At 34.3% G+C, this 15,067-nt stretch overlaps 1 protein-coding gene across 2 annotated transcripts in view; it reads left to right on the forward strand.

The window, feature by feature from the left end:
* The window catches only part of TMEM161B (transmembrane protein 161B), a 63,402-nt gene extending 57,429 nt beyond the window's left edge, over nt 1-5,973 (forward strand). For both annotated transcript variants that reach the window (XM_081131159.1, XM_081131160.1), the window contains 3 exons: nt 2,134-2,308; nt 3,371-3,467; nt 4,878-5,973. In XM_081131159.1, the coding sequence (XP_080987285.1) occupies nt 2,134-2,308; nt 3,371-3,467; nt 4,878-5,155 (550 nt within the window). In that variant the 3' untranslated portion in view covers nt 5,156-5,973. The remainder of the gene's footprint in view (nt 1-2,133; nt 2,309-3,370; nt 3,468-4,877) is intronic.
* Nucleotides 5,974-15,067: the final 9,094 nt, after the last annotated feature.

Raw genomic sequence — 15,067 nt, forward strand, 5'->3', positions numbered from 1 at the left:
GCTTAAAATCCAAAGTCCATGTGGTAGATTGAGAAAGAATGGCTGCCCATCAATCAAAGAAAATGGGATGAAGAAGAAAGCAAGTGACAGGTTTTTCGCCTATTACATGGACTAAATGGTTTATGGAAAGGTCTTTATTTGTAGTCAGAAGCAAAAGTGGTTATAATGCAGTTTCAACCCGGAAATGTATTTAAATCCATTTGTGTGTTCTGACTTAGCATCAAAAAAGTAAAATGTGGGCAAACAGTTGGTTTACTCTCGTAACCTTGTAAGAAGAAAACCAAAAGATTATATACAGTGAAACCTAGAATGACTTTAGGATTTTGGAGAAATGTCTTCTGCCTCTTCTTTACTTACATATTTTGTCCCAGCTCAGGCTCCTTCCTGAGATACCCCATTAGATAAACTTATCAAATCTTTTTGAAGTTAATTAAATAATCTGAATTAGAAGTACTATTTAATGACTTTTATCCTAAATCCTGAACTCATAAACTGAGCAAATATTTTTTGATTCACTGCTTTATTCTATTCCCTTCGTTTTCATTACCTGTCACCCTCAAAGTCTGTGTAATAGCTGTCTTCAGCATGCTGCCAGTCAAGCCTCCTTGATGTACAGCTCTAGGGAGCACAGTGTTGCCTGTAGCCCCCTGGAAAGGTTCAAGGCTGTGGATGCCCTTCTGTCTTGCATTCTGTCAGTCTTAGATGCCTGACCATCTCCTTACTCTCGTTCATTAGAATGGAAACGAAGGGATAAAAAATGATTCCTTTATCTTTCTTAACCAACAGTGCTTTCCTATTGGCATTTTTATATCCCTGTGCATGTATGATCTTCTGAAAAGGAAACCAAAAGAGAGCATACATAGTAAAGCCTTTGTTCCACCCCGTTTCTGACCTCCATTTCACAGATAGTTCAAACAAGACTGTACAATTCCACAACTTCTGTATTGTAGTTTTAGTTCCTTTTCTAGGTGCTTGAAATGGACAGAAGGAAGGCGTGATAATAGAACTTGTTTTGGGGAGAAGTGTGTAAGGTGTTTTACCTTTTTCCATGTGTGTGGGTTTTTTAAAAATAGTCATCCACTTTATTCTCATGGTCTTAAAAATTTGAGGAAGACCCTTGTACATTCCTGATCGTACGTGGCAGATCACTTCACACATTTCAATAGTCAGGTATTAAGTACCCTATTTGTGCTAGAGATTAGAATAGATGCCCAACATGGTCTAGTCATTACTTTCAAATTACAATATGATCCTCCTATCAAAGCAGAACCATGGTTTTATGAACATTAAACTGCAAAAGGACATCGCCTCTTATTTCTAAAGTCCTTTAAGGAATCCTCACCAGTAGTCTAGTTTCCGAAAGAAAAAAATATCCTAAAGGTTACATCTCACCTGGAGTCTTAACCTTAGCCTTGAGGAATTGCTTAGAAACTGAGCCATCTTCAGCGCATAGCAGGATAAACGACTTTTTGGACAGAAATCTGAAGCATCTGATGTCTTCATAATGTGTCAGAACCTTGATTTTTTCTATGATCCCAAACAGTAACTCAGCAGAGTGAAAGATCTTATTCAAATATATATGTATATTTCAGAGAAAATTCTGGCCATAATACAGGGTGGGCAAAAGTAGATTTACAGTTGTGAGTACACAAAACACAGAGTTAATTCTTGTTTTATCTGTTAATTATTGTATTATTTTCTATACGAACAACTCCCCCCCTCCCCCACCCTGTAGAAGACTCCTTGCCACGATAGTGCCACAGGCCGTCTCCAGTGGTTCTCTTCTTTTTACTAGTTTCTAGTTTCAGAGCACTCAACTTCATTTCATAGCCAATTTTTTTCCATTGAGGAAGGCACATAGAGAAAAGGATCCCAAGTGCTGCTCTACTTTTCCCCTCTAGATATCTGTTGCTGCTTTACTTTCATGACACATTTGTCTATCTGGTCCAGTTATGCAACTGAAAGTATTACAGGTAAGTGTGTGACAGAGTGGGATACTTTCGCTTTGTGTCTCCAACAGTAGCTAAGTATGGGTTTCTAGGTATAGGCCATAGGGTCAACATTAACACATATAACTGGCCTGCGAGCATAATATGATCTTTGAGAGCATCATGTCACCTTTTTGGTCTGTAGAATGACAGAAGCTACATTCGATACTCTGCGACTGTGGTTAATAATCCTGCTGTGTGCTTTGCGGCTGGCCGTGATGCGTAATCACCTGCAAGCTTACTTAAACTTAGCCCAGAAATGTGTGGATCAGATGAAGAAAGAAGCAGGGCGAATACGTACGGTGGAGCTACAGAAAATGGTGCGTTTTATACTCCAGTTAAAATGAAAAAGAGCAAATACCGTGTTGAAAGAGAAAAAAGGATTTAGTTTTCTTTAATAGATTGTAATTTTACTTTATAATACTTCTATTGTAAATAAATGGGATGATTTTATACAGACATCAAGAGACCTTGATCTGATTTTGGTGCCAAGTGGAGAAAGGGTCTTAATTCCTCTTCCTCCTGCCTTAAGTGCTTTAAGTACCATACAGTTGTGTGGTGTAAGCTGTGCTATGTCTGCTGTTGCTAAAATGAGACCCCTTATTGATTTGAAAGATGTTACAATATATTGTCAAACCTTTATGAATTAAAGGGTAGGAAATATTGATTTTAGCGACTACACTTACTCTATTTAACATTATTCCAAGAATTGAACATGAAATGTAAATACTTAACTTATGGGGATTCCAGAGAAAGAAAGTGCTAGGAATCCCTCCACTATTATAGTGGACTGGACTTCTAACCGGGTTGTGTGTGTTTTTCTTTTTTTAAGAGATTTGGTGTTAGATCCCCTGTTTTTTACTTCATTTATAGATCAGGAGTGTTTATCAAGATTCAAAATTTTTCTGTTTTCCTTTTATATATTTTCATGCTCTATAATTTGACCTCAGTCAGATATGCTCATATAGGATGGGGTGGGGAATTGATGCTTTTATTTATGAAGGGTTTATGCTCCTGTTACTGTCATTTAGTTTGATATTTTTTAGGTATCTGTCTTTAGAGATTTTATCATTTTGTTTTGTATTTGAAATGTAAGTGAATATATACCATTTAAATTTTAATGGTTATTTTCTCCAATTTATATTAATCACTTAAACCTTTTTAAGGAAATTATTTTAATGTTTTCACGTTTTAAAAAACTGAGCCTTTTGAAGTCAGTTTGGGGGCATTTATTATGAAGTACAAACTTATTACCATTTAGTTTCTTTTCCATGAAAGGATTTCTTATCTCTTAAACAATTCAGTTTGACAATTACTTGGGAGTTTAATTCACTCATAACATGTCAGCCACCTTAGACACTGAAGAATGTTGTTGGTTGCAGGTGGCTCGAGTCTTTTATTACCTTTGTGTCATCGCACTTCAGTATGTGGCACCTCTGGTGATGCTGCTTCACACAACTCTGCTTTTGAAGACACTAGGTAGGTGACCCCTGGCAAGTGGGAAGCATGTTTTACTTTCTACCTGTAGTTAATAATGCCTCTTGTTACCTACAAAGAAATATAAATGTGCCTCTTAAAAGTGTTTCTCTCTTTAAAAGTTTGGAGAGGAAACATAGGAAACTTTTAGCTTTAGAAGTTGACTTCTCATTTTGATTTTGAAAACTCAGGCCCATATGGTTTTATTATGCTTTACTTATAAAAATTGCTTACTAAAGGTTAATTTCCAAATTTACAGAATAACTTGAGTGAGCACTGTTGATCTTAATTATTTTGTGTTATAAAAGGACTGTTTAAGGTTTTGTTAATACCTAATATTTAAATTATTACCAGGTACTTCTAAACTTATATGAATTACAGAACCCTTTTGTGAGTTCTACTTTATAGATAATTTATGTTGAAAGAGTAAAGATTTCTCTGGAAGAACAAGGTTAGCTCTCCCGTGAGTCTGTTTACTGAGGTGTCAAGTCCACATGTGGTGTTATTCAAGAACTGTCTACTGTTGTATTGATCATTTTCCTTGGTGCCAGTGTGGGGGCTTAAGAAGCTACAGGAACTAAAAGTATTATTTGGGCGGGCTTAGTAGATACCGTAGAGCTAATGATAGATGGAAATGTCCTTTAGGAATCTATGGAACATAAAGGAGAAGCTCAGTTGTAAATTATGTGATTCATATCCTATCCAGCATTGCAAAGTATATGATGATAAAAGTTCTGGAAGCTATTAATACTCTTTCACATTGAAATCATAGATAGTTTCTGAGAAAGAAATTTATTCTAATATTCTAGGGGAAGAAAAGATTTCTGAGAAGTTACTGAGTCTATCCCTGTCACTTTAGTAGAGGTAGTTGATTCATATATAAGGAAAAAAATTGTTTTTATTATTTTAGAAGATTTTAGCACAGTTATTAAAAGTAAATTACACTTGTAGCTTTTATATGTACTTCTGATGAGGCCAGATTATAGTCTGGTCAAGTTAAATGAAATTTTTTTTTTAAATATATCTTTATTGATTTCAGAGAGAGGAAAGGAGAGAGAGATAGAAACATCAGTGATGACAGAGTCGTCATTGATCAGCTGCCTCCTGCACACCCTCGTCTGGGGATCAAGCCCGCAACCTGGGCATGTGCCCTGACCCGGGATCAAACCTCGATCTCCTGGATCCTAGGTCGATGCTCAACCACTTAGCACGCCCAGCTGGGCAAGTTAAATGAATTTTTTACTAGATATGTTGAAAGATTATTATTTTACTTTATTTTTAACATAAAATGATTTGCTGTGCCACTAAAATTTTTGTTCTTAATTTTAAATATGTTAAAAAATTTATTATTTTTAATGAGAAGCTTTGGAATTAGTTACTCTTCAAGTTGTATTTGTGTCTTGAATTTTCTAGGTAATCATTCCTGGGGCATTTATCCAGAATCTATCTCTACCTTGCCAGTGGATAATAGTCTACCATCCAATTCTGTTTACTCTGAATTACCAAATGCTGATGGGAAGATGAAGGTAACTGTTACACAAATAACAGTGGCACTGAGCAGCTTAAAGAACATTTTCACTCCGCTACTCTTTCGAGGACTTCTGTCTTTTCTAACCTGGTGGATTGCTGCTTGTCTCTTTTCTACAAGCCTTTTTGGGCTTTTCTATCACCAGTATCTCACTGTGGCATGAATCTCAGTTAACAAAAAAGAATATCCAAGTCACACTTTGGATTCAAATATTTGTGCCCTTGAAGGGCTGGCAAAAACCAGAAGAAAGCAAATACAAAGGAAAAGAGAAACATATCAGAGTATCTTGTTTGAGTGGCTTCCTCTGTATTCTCAGGTGAATTAATGGTATAATATGTAAAATTACAGAGTAGATTGTTAAGTACTATACTGTGGCATTGGAAATTTTAACTCCTTGTATAAACTGATGTGAGAGGGTTATCTACAAGGGATTACCTTGGTTTACAGAAACCTCTGAAACAGTCTTTGAAACTTTTCATATAACTCCAGTTACTGATTGCTCTTAATGGTATTAAGGTACTGTTAACATTCATGTGGCTGCCTATAGGAAACTCTTCAAACTGAGCCATGTATTAGAGGAGGTAAAGGAGCTAAAGTTGCTTCTGTTGGTAATACATTAGTCACTCTTCAAACACCAATAACAAAAAAAAAGTCCAACAGAAAGGAAGAAATAGCTACTGTATATTACAGTAAAGAAAGCTGCATAGTAATACTAAATTTAATGGAGATGTACATGCTTACTATCTACAAGTACTGCTGCTTGAGAGTAGCAAGAGCATTGTTTTAAAATGTATTCTATCCAACTTGAGGGATCTTTTAAAATGACTGGCTGTATGAACATTTGCAATCTTGCTGTTAGTTTTGGGCGTTCCATATTTTATTTTGTTTTATGATCCTAAATAGTTCTTTTTAGTAATCTAAAACTATTTATCACTATTGATCAGACTTTTAAAAAAATTACTTTGTAATCCTGCTGACTACCTGTATGTATTGTATATATTATATATTAAATATATAATATATTGAGATTATAAAAGATGAAAATATTGGATATATTTTAAGTTGCTGAATGTATGTTAAAACATTGAATGAGATGTATTTGTATCTAGACATTTTCTTTCTTTTTGGAATGAGATTAAAATACATTTTGAAAATTTATTAGAGCAAGCAATTTATTTGTGTTGCCTGTGTGAGAATAGTTAATATTTTATAAATACTTAGGTGATTTCTCCCAAATGAAAATTTTTTTCGGTCATTTTCAAAAAATCAGAATCTTTCCCACTCTATAAGCAAATCTGTAGTTACTATTTAAATCTGTGTTAAATAGGACTTGCTTACATTTGTAGTGTCCAGACTTAGAAGTGTTAAATTTTTATTTTACAGTTCAGAAATTGAGATCATTTGATTGAAAAATTTAAACAAAATGAAAAGAAATTTCTTTTTAATGCTTTTTATATCTAAAACCCAAAATGAAGGGTTATAAAGGGAATGAATAAGGGAAAAGCAGATTTGTGTGTGTGTTTTTTAACAAATAGTAGAATTTATAAATAGCTATTCTTTTGTATAACTGTCTTTAGGAGCTATATATATTTTTCAGTGCTATTGTTACTATTGAAAGCAATTTTGAAACTTCTTTTGGAATTACTTTCAAGGCTTGTCATTCACTTTCAGTTGAATAATCTCAATACAGCAAATTTCTGCATTTTGGTGTAGATTAAATATTTTGGAAATAGCCAATTTTTAAAAGACTGAATAATAAGTGCTTAAGTTGGCTTAAACTCTTTGGTTGAAGTGAATTGTTCATATAGCCTAATGATACTTCATGTATATTTACAAAGAAGCATTCCATATATATCTTGAGATATATTAGCATCACTAAAATCAGTTTCTTATAATATCTTATAATAAGATTACAACAAAGTATAACATTTATTTTGTATGTGAAAGTTCTCACATGTTGAACTTGAAAAGAATCTCACTTGGTATAACCATTTTTATTAAAGAACTACATTTTAAAAATTATTAAAGTTATTATTTTGAGTTTCAAAGATTGCACAATGCATTTGTGTGGGGGGAAAGGCACAGAATTCATTATTGTGTGGAATAGCATGTATTTCTAAAATACTATTGATTCACTCTTTTTAAATTTGAATTCTCCCTAAGTATACTAATTTCACACCAGTTGAACATTAAATAATGGGTTTGGTTTAGTTTTTTTTTTTTTAAACCTTTCAAAACAAACTGAAGAGAATGATGGTTATAACTACTAACTGGTTTATTTATGCATTTTGTCTTTGTACCAGGAATTATGTTCTTCAAGTGTAAAAGGGTTTGTACTTTATGTAAATCCAATAATATTTTTTAATTGAGATAAAATTGACATATAATATTGTATTAGTTTAGGTGTACAACATAATGATTTGATATATGTATGTATTGCAAAATGATTCCAAATGATATTTTAATAGCCTAAATTAGAATTTAGTAGAATTATTTTTTTATATCAGACTCTAGTCAACGTAATATGCTTCAACAGAGAGTTACTTTTATTATATATTTTTTCCAAATTAACTTGGAATCCTTATAATCTTACTTTGTATGATTTGTGGAATTTTATTTGATAATTTGTTCATTTCTCCTCCCCCTCCCTGCCCTTTGCACTATTAAAATCACAGAGCTCTATTCTCCTTCCTACCCCATTGGTTTGTCTGAAATGAAAAGCATATAATTTTATCCTAATATCTGTATACATATTGATTATCTTTGGTATTTTCCCCAGAATTTCAATTGCTGTGTATGAATGACCAGTGCATCCAAGTAGAATGGGCTCATTGTCTTATTGTTTCTCATATAAATATCACTGTTGAAATACTGACATTTCTTCTTGAGTTATGATTCAGAAAAGATATTCATCTATTAATGGAATTGATAGGTCCAGGAAGCAATAAGTAGAATTCATTATGAAATCTATAATTGGAACTTCACTAGATAGATTTTATTCTTTCAGATAAATTCTCAGTACTACAGAGCATAGGGTCTCAACATTCTCTGAATTTATACACACTTTCTGAGCCGTCTCATAATTAAAAATGGTCTATCATGGTGTATGGCTCTATTCAGCAAAATAAAGCTAAGTGGTTTTTGAATGTGGATCATCTTGTGTCTTCACAGAGCTTTAGGTGGCTTAAAGAATCAAACTTAAACACACTTATGATCCAAGAGCTTGAACCCAGTGTCTCAAATAGTCACACAATCTCATCTTTTAACTCCCACTCATCTCATTATGTCTATACCTTAGGTTTATAACTGAGCTGGATATGTGCCATGAATACTCTGACATGGACACTAAGGATGGTCAGAAGGCTGATATCAATCTTTCTCTTCTTTAAAATGGTAAAATGTTCATGTATTTTTTTGTCTTATTTATAAGAAAAGAGAAAAACCAGATATAATGCATATGCTTGTCTTCTCTTACTAAGGGACTTCCTTTAACTACAAACTTTATGTTGAATGGGCCTATCTTAAATGAGTGAGAGAGTTTGTATTTTTCTATTCCATTTGTTTGTTTGTTTTCCCCCATACGTGTGTATTCCCCTCACTTCTTCCATTTGGTAAAATACTTCATTTTCAAAATAAAGTAGCAGCATAATTTTGTAGACAGAATGTTCAGACTCAAGAAACATCTCTTCTCATCCCTTTTCTGCCTATAATGAGCTACTTTTTGCACTTATTAGGTATTCAACCTAATTAAATAGAACTAAATTATCACTGTTGCCTCAGTTTTATCATGTTAAATAAAATAAAGAGTTTACATTAAATGAAAGGCTATATATTTCTAAGTTGGCTATCAATTTCTCTTTGTTAAGTAAAGCATGAGAAAAATGGAATAGCTAGTTTTGGTTTCAGGAATGAGTATACATCATGTTAGTTAGAAGACATTCATTTATTTTTAATCAAAAAATGATTTCACAAAGAGTGTTTTCTCTAGGAATATTTTTGTTTGTACTCATTTTATTAGTTCAATAAATATTTGACTGCCTATAAAATTCCAAAGACTGCCCTCGATACAGCAGTGAACAAAACTTCAAAATCCCTGCCCTCGAGGAACCAAAAATCTAGTCGGGAATGCAGATACTGCACAAAGAGAAACGTGAGTCAAATATAGGATATGGTAGGCAGTGGTCAGACCTCATGAGTGGACGGTGGGGGCAATGAGAAGGGATGGTAGGCATAAAGCTAAAATTTTAGAGCATTGAAGCAAAGCCTCACTGAGAAAGAAGGTGATTTCTCAAGGAAATGTGGATCATTGTACTGTTTTTTTCTTATTTCACTATAGTTATTGGTGAACAGAACACTCTGACTACTTGGAATTGGCTAGTTGTGAGGTCACTGCAGTTGTTTTTTAGAAGATGGACAATATTATGTATTCCCCTATTCAGTTGGTTTATTGTACAGGAAGGATTATAGCCATTGAATTAAGTACCGTCTTTTGCTAATAAATAGTAAAACATGCAACAAATATAATCTCATGAGTCTACTTTTGTGTTTTCTCTGTCAAGTGCTTTTTAAATTAATTTGGACATGTTTACATTTTATTTTTTCAGTAGAACCTTTAAGGGACTCAAAGGATTTCAAGAGTTTTAAGAGCCTAGAGCAATATGATATGTCCATTTGGCAGACAAATTTTCCCACCACTCTTTAATCTGCCAGATAATCTGTTACACAAAGATAATTACACAAAGGGTAACGGGGCTGAGGACAGATTATGATAATGTCAACATTTTAACTGTATGACACAGTTTGAGTATATTAAGTATCCATTACCGAAGTTTTAAAAATGAGAGATGTATTAAAATAGTGCTCTGCAAAAATTAGCTTTAACATTTATTTTATTTGGAATGCATTTTTCTTTATGTAATTCTACAGAAAAACAATTTGTACTTAGGAATAGAAAATTCTAAAAACTAAACAGATGAAATCGTGTTCGAATTACTTCAAATAAGTAGCGATGATAAGATATAGGAATTACTGTAATTGTGTTTATGTGTATTTTTGTTCTTTCATTTCTATTTTTAACAATTTCTTAGAGCATGAAATATAATTTTTTCCACATCTTTAAATTATAGTAGTTGGTCCGCTTACCTGTTTTGGATAAGTGGCTGATGTCATTAAAGTTGATAGTCTGTCAAGTGAATAGTCTGTTGAAACCAAATATCAACACTAGAGAAAGAACTGAATTATAGAAACCAAGACATTTAATTTAAAATTTTTAATTATTAAGCGTTTTTAAAATTTAATAAAGTTTTAAAAGCAACATTACAACAATAGGGAAAGCAGAGTCATTTCAACAGTTGGCAGTGGAATAATAGGATATCCACGTTTTTTTCTTTACTGGACATTTATTGGTGCTTTCAACTGGCATATATATTATATCAAGGAATCCCCATAAACTATTTTGCTTTTTATTATTTTTTATTTTCTTTTTATTGAATTTATTGGGGTGACATTGGTTAACAAAATTATACAGGTTTCAGGTGCACAGTCCCACAGCACATCATCTGTTTGCCCACCACCCCAAGTTAAGTCTGTCCATCACCGCTTATCCCCCCAGTACCTTCTTGCATCTTCCCTCACCCCTCTCACCCTGGTAATCACCACACTGTTGTCTGTGTCCATGAGTTTTTTCTCTCTCTTTTTTTTCTCAATCCTTCCAACCTCCTCCCCGCCTCCACCCAACAATCCCTACATCACACTATTCACAAAAATTAATTCAAGGGGGACCATATACCTCATTGCAAAAGCTAAATCCATAAAGTTTTTAGAAGTAGTCATAAGAAAATACTAGGTAATTTTAGGGGTTGTCAAAGGTTTTGAGGAAAAGCAATAACCATAAAATGTACTTTAATAATAAGTTTTCATAGAAAATTCATTTAAAAACCTATTAAGAAAATAAGGTGTCATACTTTGAGATAAAATATTTGCAAAATATGAGACAAAAGACTTGTTCTGGATATATAAAGAACTACCACAAAAAATAAAAAAATTAAAGAATGACCAAAAGGTTAAGTAGACACTTCACAGTTGACCAAAAAAAGCACAATAAAAGGAGCTCAACTTCTAGCAATTTTAATATGGTGGTTCTGTTACAGGTTTTATTTTATTCTTGTACAAGTTCAATAAGGTTCTTAGATCACTGGGTTTTTATCGCAGGTTGAGTTAAAGACTAACTTTTCCATCCTGAGGAGTAGAAATGCAGTTGCAGTGCGTTATTGAATTTTACAATAAGTTTTTGACAGCTCTTTCTGCAGAAGAATGTGTTGAAAGAAGAGGGTGCTAGATTCTTAAAGATTAGAATGGTTACATAAAATGTTAAATAATAGCACTAAGTGGATTAAGCATAAAAAGCTTTCAATTTACATGATCAGACATATACATCAAAGTCGATAATAGGTTTTATTTTGCCTCTTTAAGTATTGATTATGCTTGAGAATATTAAAGTCCTTGGCAGAAGTAGTGGATTTCAGTTTTAGCTTTTTAAGTAGAAGAGCACTTTCTGGTCTTGTCATTCCATTTGAGAATTTAGAAGTATCATCTTTGTAGTTATTCAGCTGTATTTGTTACTGTCTTGTAAAGCAATTTAAATAAAAGATTTTCGTCTGTTATTAAATTGAATTTGTCCCGCAACTCATTGACAGTCTATTAACTTTTTTCCAGTTTTTTTCCCCCCTCCTCTCTGTTTCATTTTGGATTGTTTTTATTGCTATGTCTTGAAGTTCACTAATTTTTTTTTTTTTTTAAGTCTAATCTGGTGCTCAATTTATCTAGTTACTTTTCATCTCAGACCTTTATTTTTTTAACCTCTAGTAGTTCAATTTGGATCTTTTATTTTTTCTCCATATCTCTCCTTAACATGTTTATGCTTTAATTTCTTGAATATACAAAATATATAATTTTATCTTCTGTGTCATTTTGGAACTGTGTCTGTTGACTGACTTTTCTTCTGATTATCGGTCATATTCTCCTGCTTTTCTGCATTCCTGAAAAATCTTTGGATGCTAGGCACTGAAGTTTGCCTTGTTGGGTACCAGATATTTCTGTATTTCTTTATTCCTGAGCTTTGTTCTGTGATGCAGTTAAGTTACTAGGAAACGTAGGAGATGGTTTTGATTCTTTTGAGGCTTGCTTTGAAGACAAGAGCAGCCTTTTAGTGCTAATTTTTACCCACCACTGAGGAAATATCCTTCTGAGTACTCCACCAGTGCCCCATGTATTGGAAAGTGTTTTCATTTTGGCTGGTGCCTCTTCCCACCCTTGTTCGATTCCCCATGATTGTTCTGCCTGTTCCTTTCTGGTGGTTCTTCCCCCGCATTGGGTAATCTCAGAAGCAATGAATTGATCAGAATTCTGCCAACCTCTGGAGCTCTGTGTGCGACTCCTTTCTGATCCTCTGCTCTCCTCACCAGATTCTCAGCTCAGGGAGGCTCTCGGGCTGTTTCAGTTCTCTGTGCTGTGGCTCATACACTTCAGTCCGTAAGCTGGGGCAGTCAGTTCAGCGCCTAATTTTCCTGCTTTCAGGGATCACTCTTCTGTGCTGCCTGTTCAATATCTGAAAACTTGTGTTGTGTATTTTGTTCAGTATTTTAGTTCTTGGCCAGAAGTGGAGAACCCCCACTTTGGGTTTCAGTTTCTTCCTAGAGACTGTTTCTCACCAAGAGTCTGTTCAGAGACAGGTTTCCATTCAGTTATTATTTTAAAAGATGTGTCACGGAACATCTGTTGTCAGGGAAATGCTAATTAAAACCACAGTGAGATACCACTGTATACCGACCGGAATGGCTAAAAGTAAAAACTGACACCATGATGTTGACAGGGCAACTGGAACTCTCAAGCTTTGTGAGTCCCACTTTGTGGTACAACCACACTGGAAATGATAAAGCCCCTTTATAAAAAGTTCCCGTAGTTTCTTATAAAGTTAAAAATACATTTAGCTGAGAATCTAGCAATCCTGTACATGTTTATTCAAGTGAAGTAAAAATGCACTCACAGAAAGAAAGACTTAAGAATATAGCAGCGTTACTCATAATAAGCAGATAGGAGACAGCCCAAGCACCCACCAGTGGAACAGATAAGCACCCTGCCACATGCCTGCAATGAGATACTACTCAGGACAGAAATACTTGCATAGGGACTTTCTTACAGAGTACAGTATGGGGGGTAGCTAACCTTGCAGTGGGGACACCTCGGTCAAGTGATCAAGATTAACCTCAACAGTAAGTTTCGTTAATGTAAGGTGATGAGAATGCCACTTGCCCTCAGTGGTTTTTTTGTCCAAACCCTTAACACCAGTCTGATCATGAGAAACGTCAGAAAAATGGCAGTTGAGAGACATTTTACAAAATACCTGACCAGTACTTCTCAGAACTTTTAAGAATAGCCCCCAAAAGAAATTCTGAGAAATAGCCTAGAGGAGACTAAGGAGACATAATGACTGGTAATGTGGTATTCTAGATGGGACCCAGAAAGAAAAAAAAGACATTAGGTCAAAACTAAGGAAATCTGAACAAAGTATTGGTTTATTTGTTGTGATAAAGGTGTCATACAGTCAGATGTTAACAGGAGCAACTGGGTATGGGATATGTAGAGCTCTCTGGACTGCAATTTTTCTGTAAATCTAAAGCTATTCTAAAAGAAAAAGCTTATTTTAAAAATAGATGTGAAGTTTATCTACAGGTTATTAAAATCATGTAAATATTAGCCTCCAGGAATGCTCAGTGAGTCAGAACAGAGCTCATAGGTTCTGAATGTAATGGAGTATTTGCTCTTCTGTAGCAAGATAAGGAGAATAGGATATGTTTTCATGAATCTAAATTGATACAATGGATTGTTCTTTTTTCTAAGGTGGTTTGTGGTGTGTGTGATGTTAAAGTATCTTTTGCTTTGGAATGATGCTAATAGATTTGGTCTACTATGCTACAATAAAAAGTTGATTATTGGGCCCTGAAATCAAAAAGTCTGAGAGCCACACCGCCTTTACCAATTCAGTTCCTGAAAACACAGAAATCTCCTCCTGCTGGGTAGAGCCAAAATACTATTGCTTTGTGGTGTTTCTCTTAAATCTACATATTTTTCAAAGTCTAAATGGGTTTCTAATACTTTCTGGCTCCCTTGAGCAAAGGAAATAAAAACAACAACCCAAGTAAAATAAAAGCAAAGATTTCCCAGTCTCATCTGGCACCAGCGGTAAAAGGAAATGCTAGGACCTTCCAGAAGGCAATGGATCAGAAGGTGAGTGGTAGAAATCTGTTCATAATGGGACCCAGAAAGATTCATCAGGGTTTTTGCTTTAGGGCGGAGTGAGCTGGGGTGTTTTTCCTCTTAGATTACAAGAGTTGGAAGTTCTGCTGACTAACCTTTGAGGTTATGGGAACCTCCATCAACTTCTACAACTGCTATTGCCTCGTGTGGTAACAGATACATTATAAAAGCAAGGCAGAGTTCCAGATGTTCTCACTGATACACCTCTATAAACTAAGTGTATGTTTGAGTGATGTGTGTCCTTCATTCAAATGTGCATTAGTTTTCCCAGCAAACATTTCGTGGTTTCTATTTCCTACTATAATGTGTGTTGCATATTTAAATGTGAACAAGAGAGTCTTTGCCCTAGTTGAGAGATGTGGTTGCCGTACAGTGTGGTAAATGCTTTGGAAAGGATTGATGCAAATTTAATTTTTAGAGAGAACTTTATGAAGGACAAAGGTTGCCTTGAAAGTTGGAGTTTGTGTGGCCGAATGGTAAGAAAGCAAGATGTTAGAAGTTATCAGTACTCTTAATGTTAAGAGTAATAAGGGAGAAACTTCAAACTTAGCAATTGGAATGATATTGAAAGGAAAAGATGTATATATTCTAGAATCATAGATATGGGGATAGCACCGTTTAAACCACTATTTTAGAAGTCTGGGATCTGGATTATAAACTTCCATTGATCAGGGTTCCTCATTCATAAGAAGAAGAGAAAAAATATAAGTGGTCTATCTCAGTGTCGCTTTCCTAAAACTCTTTATTTTGTAGTTGCTAA

Source organism: Miniopterus schreibersii (assembly GCF_964146895.1).
Source record: "Miniopterus schreibersii genome assembly, chromosome: 3".
Lineage (NCBI taxonomy): Eukaryota > Metazoa > Chordata > Mammalia > Chiroptera > Miniopteridae > Miniopterus > Miniopterus schreibersii.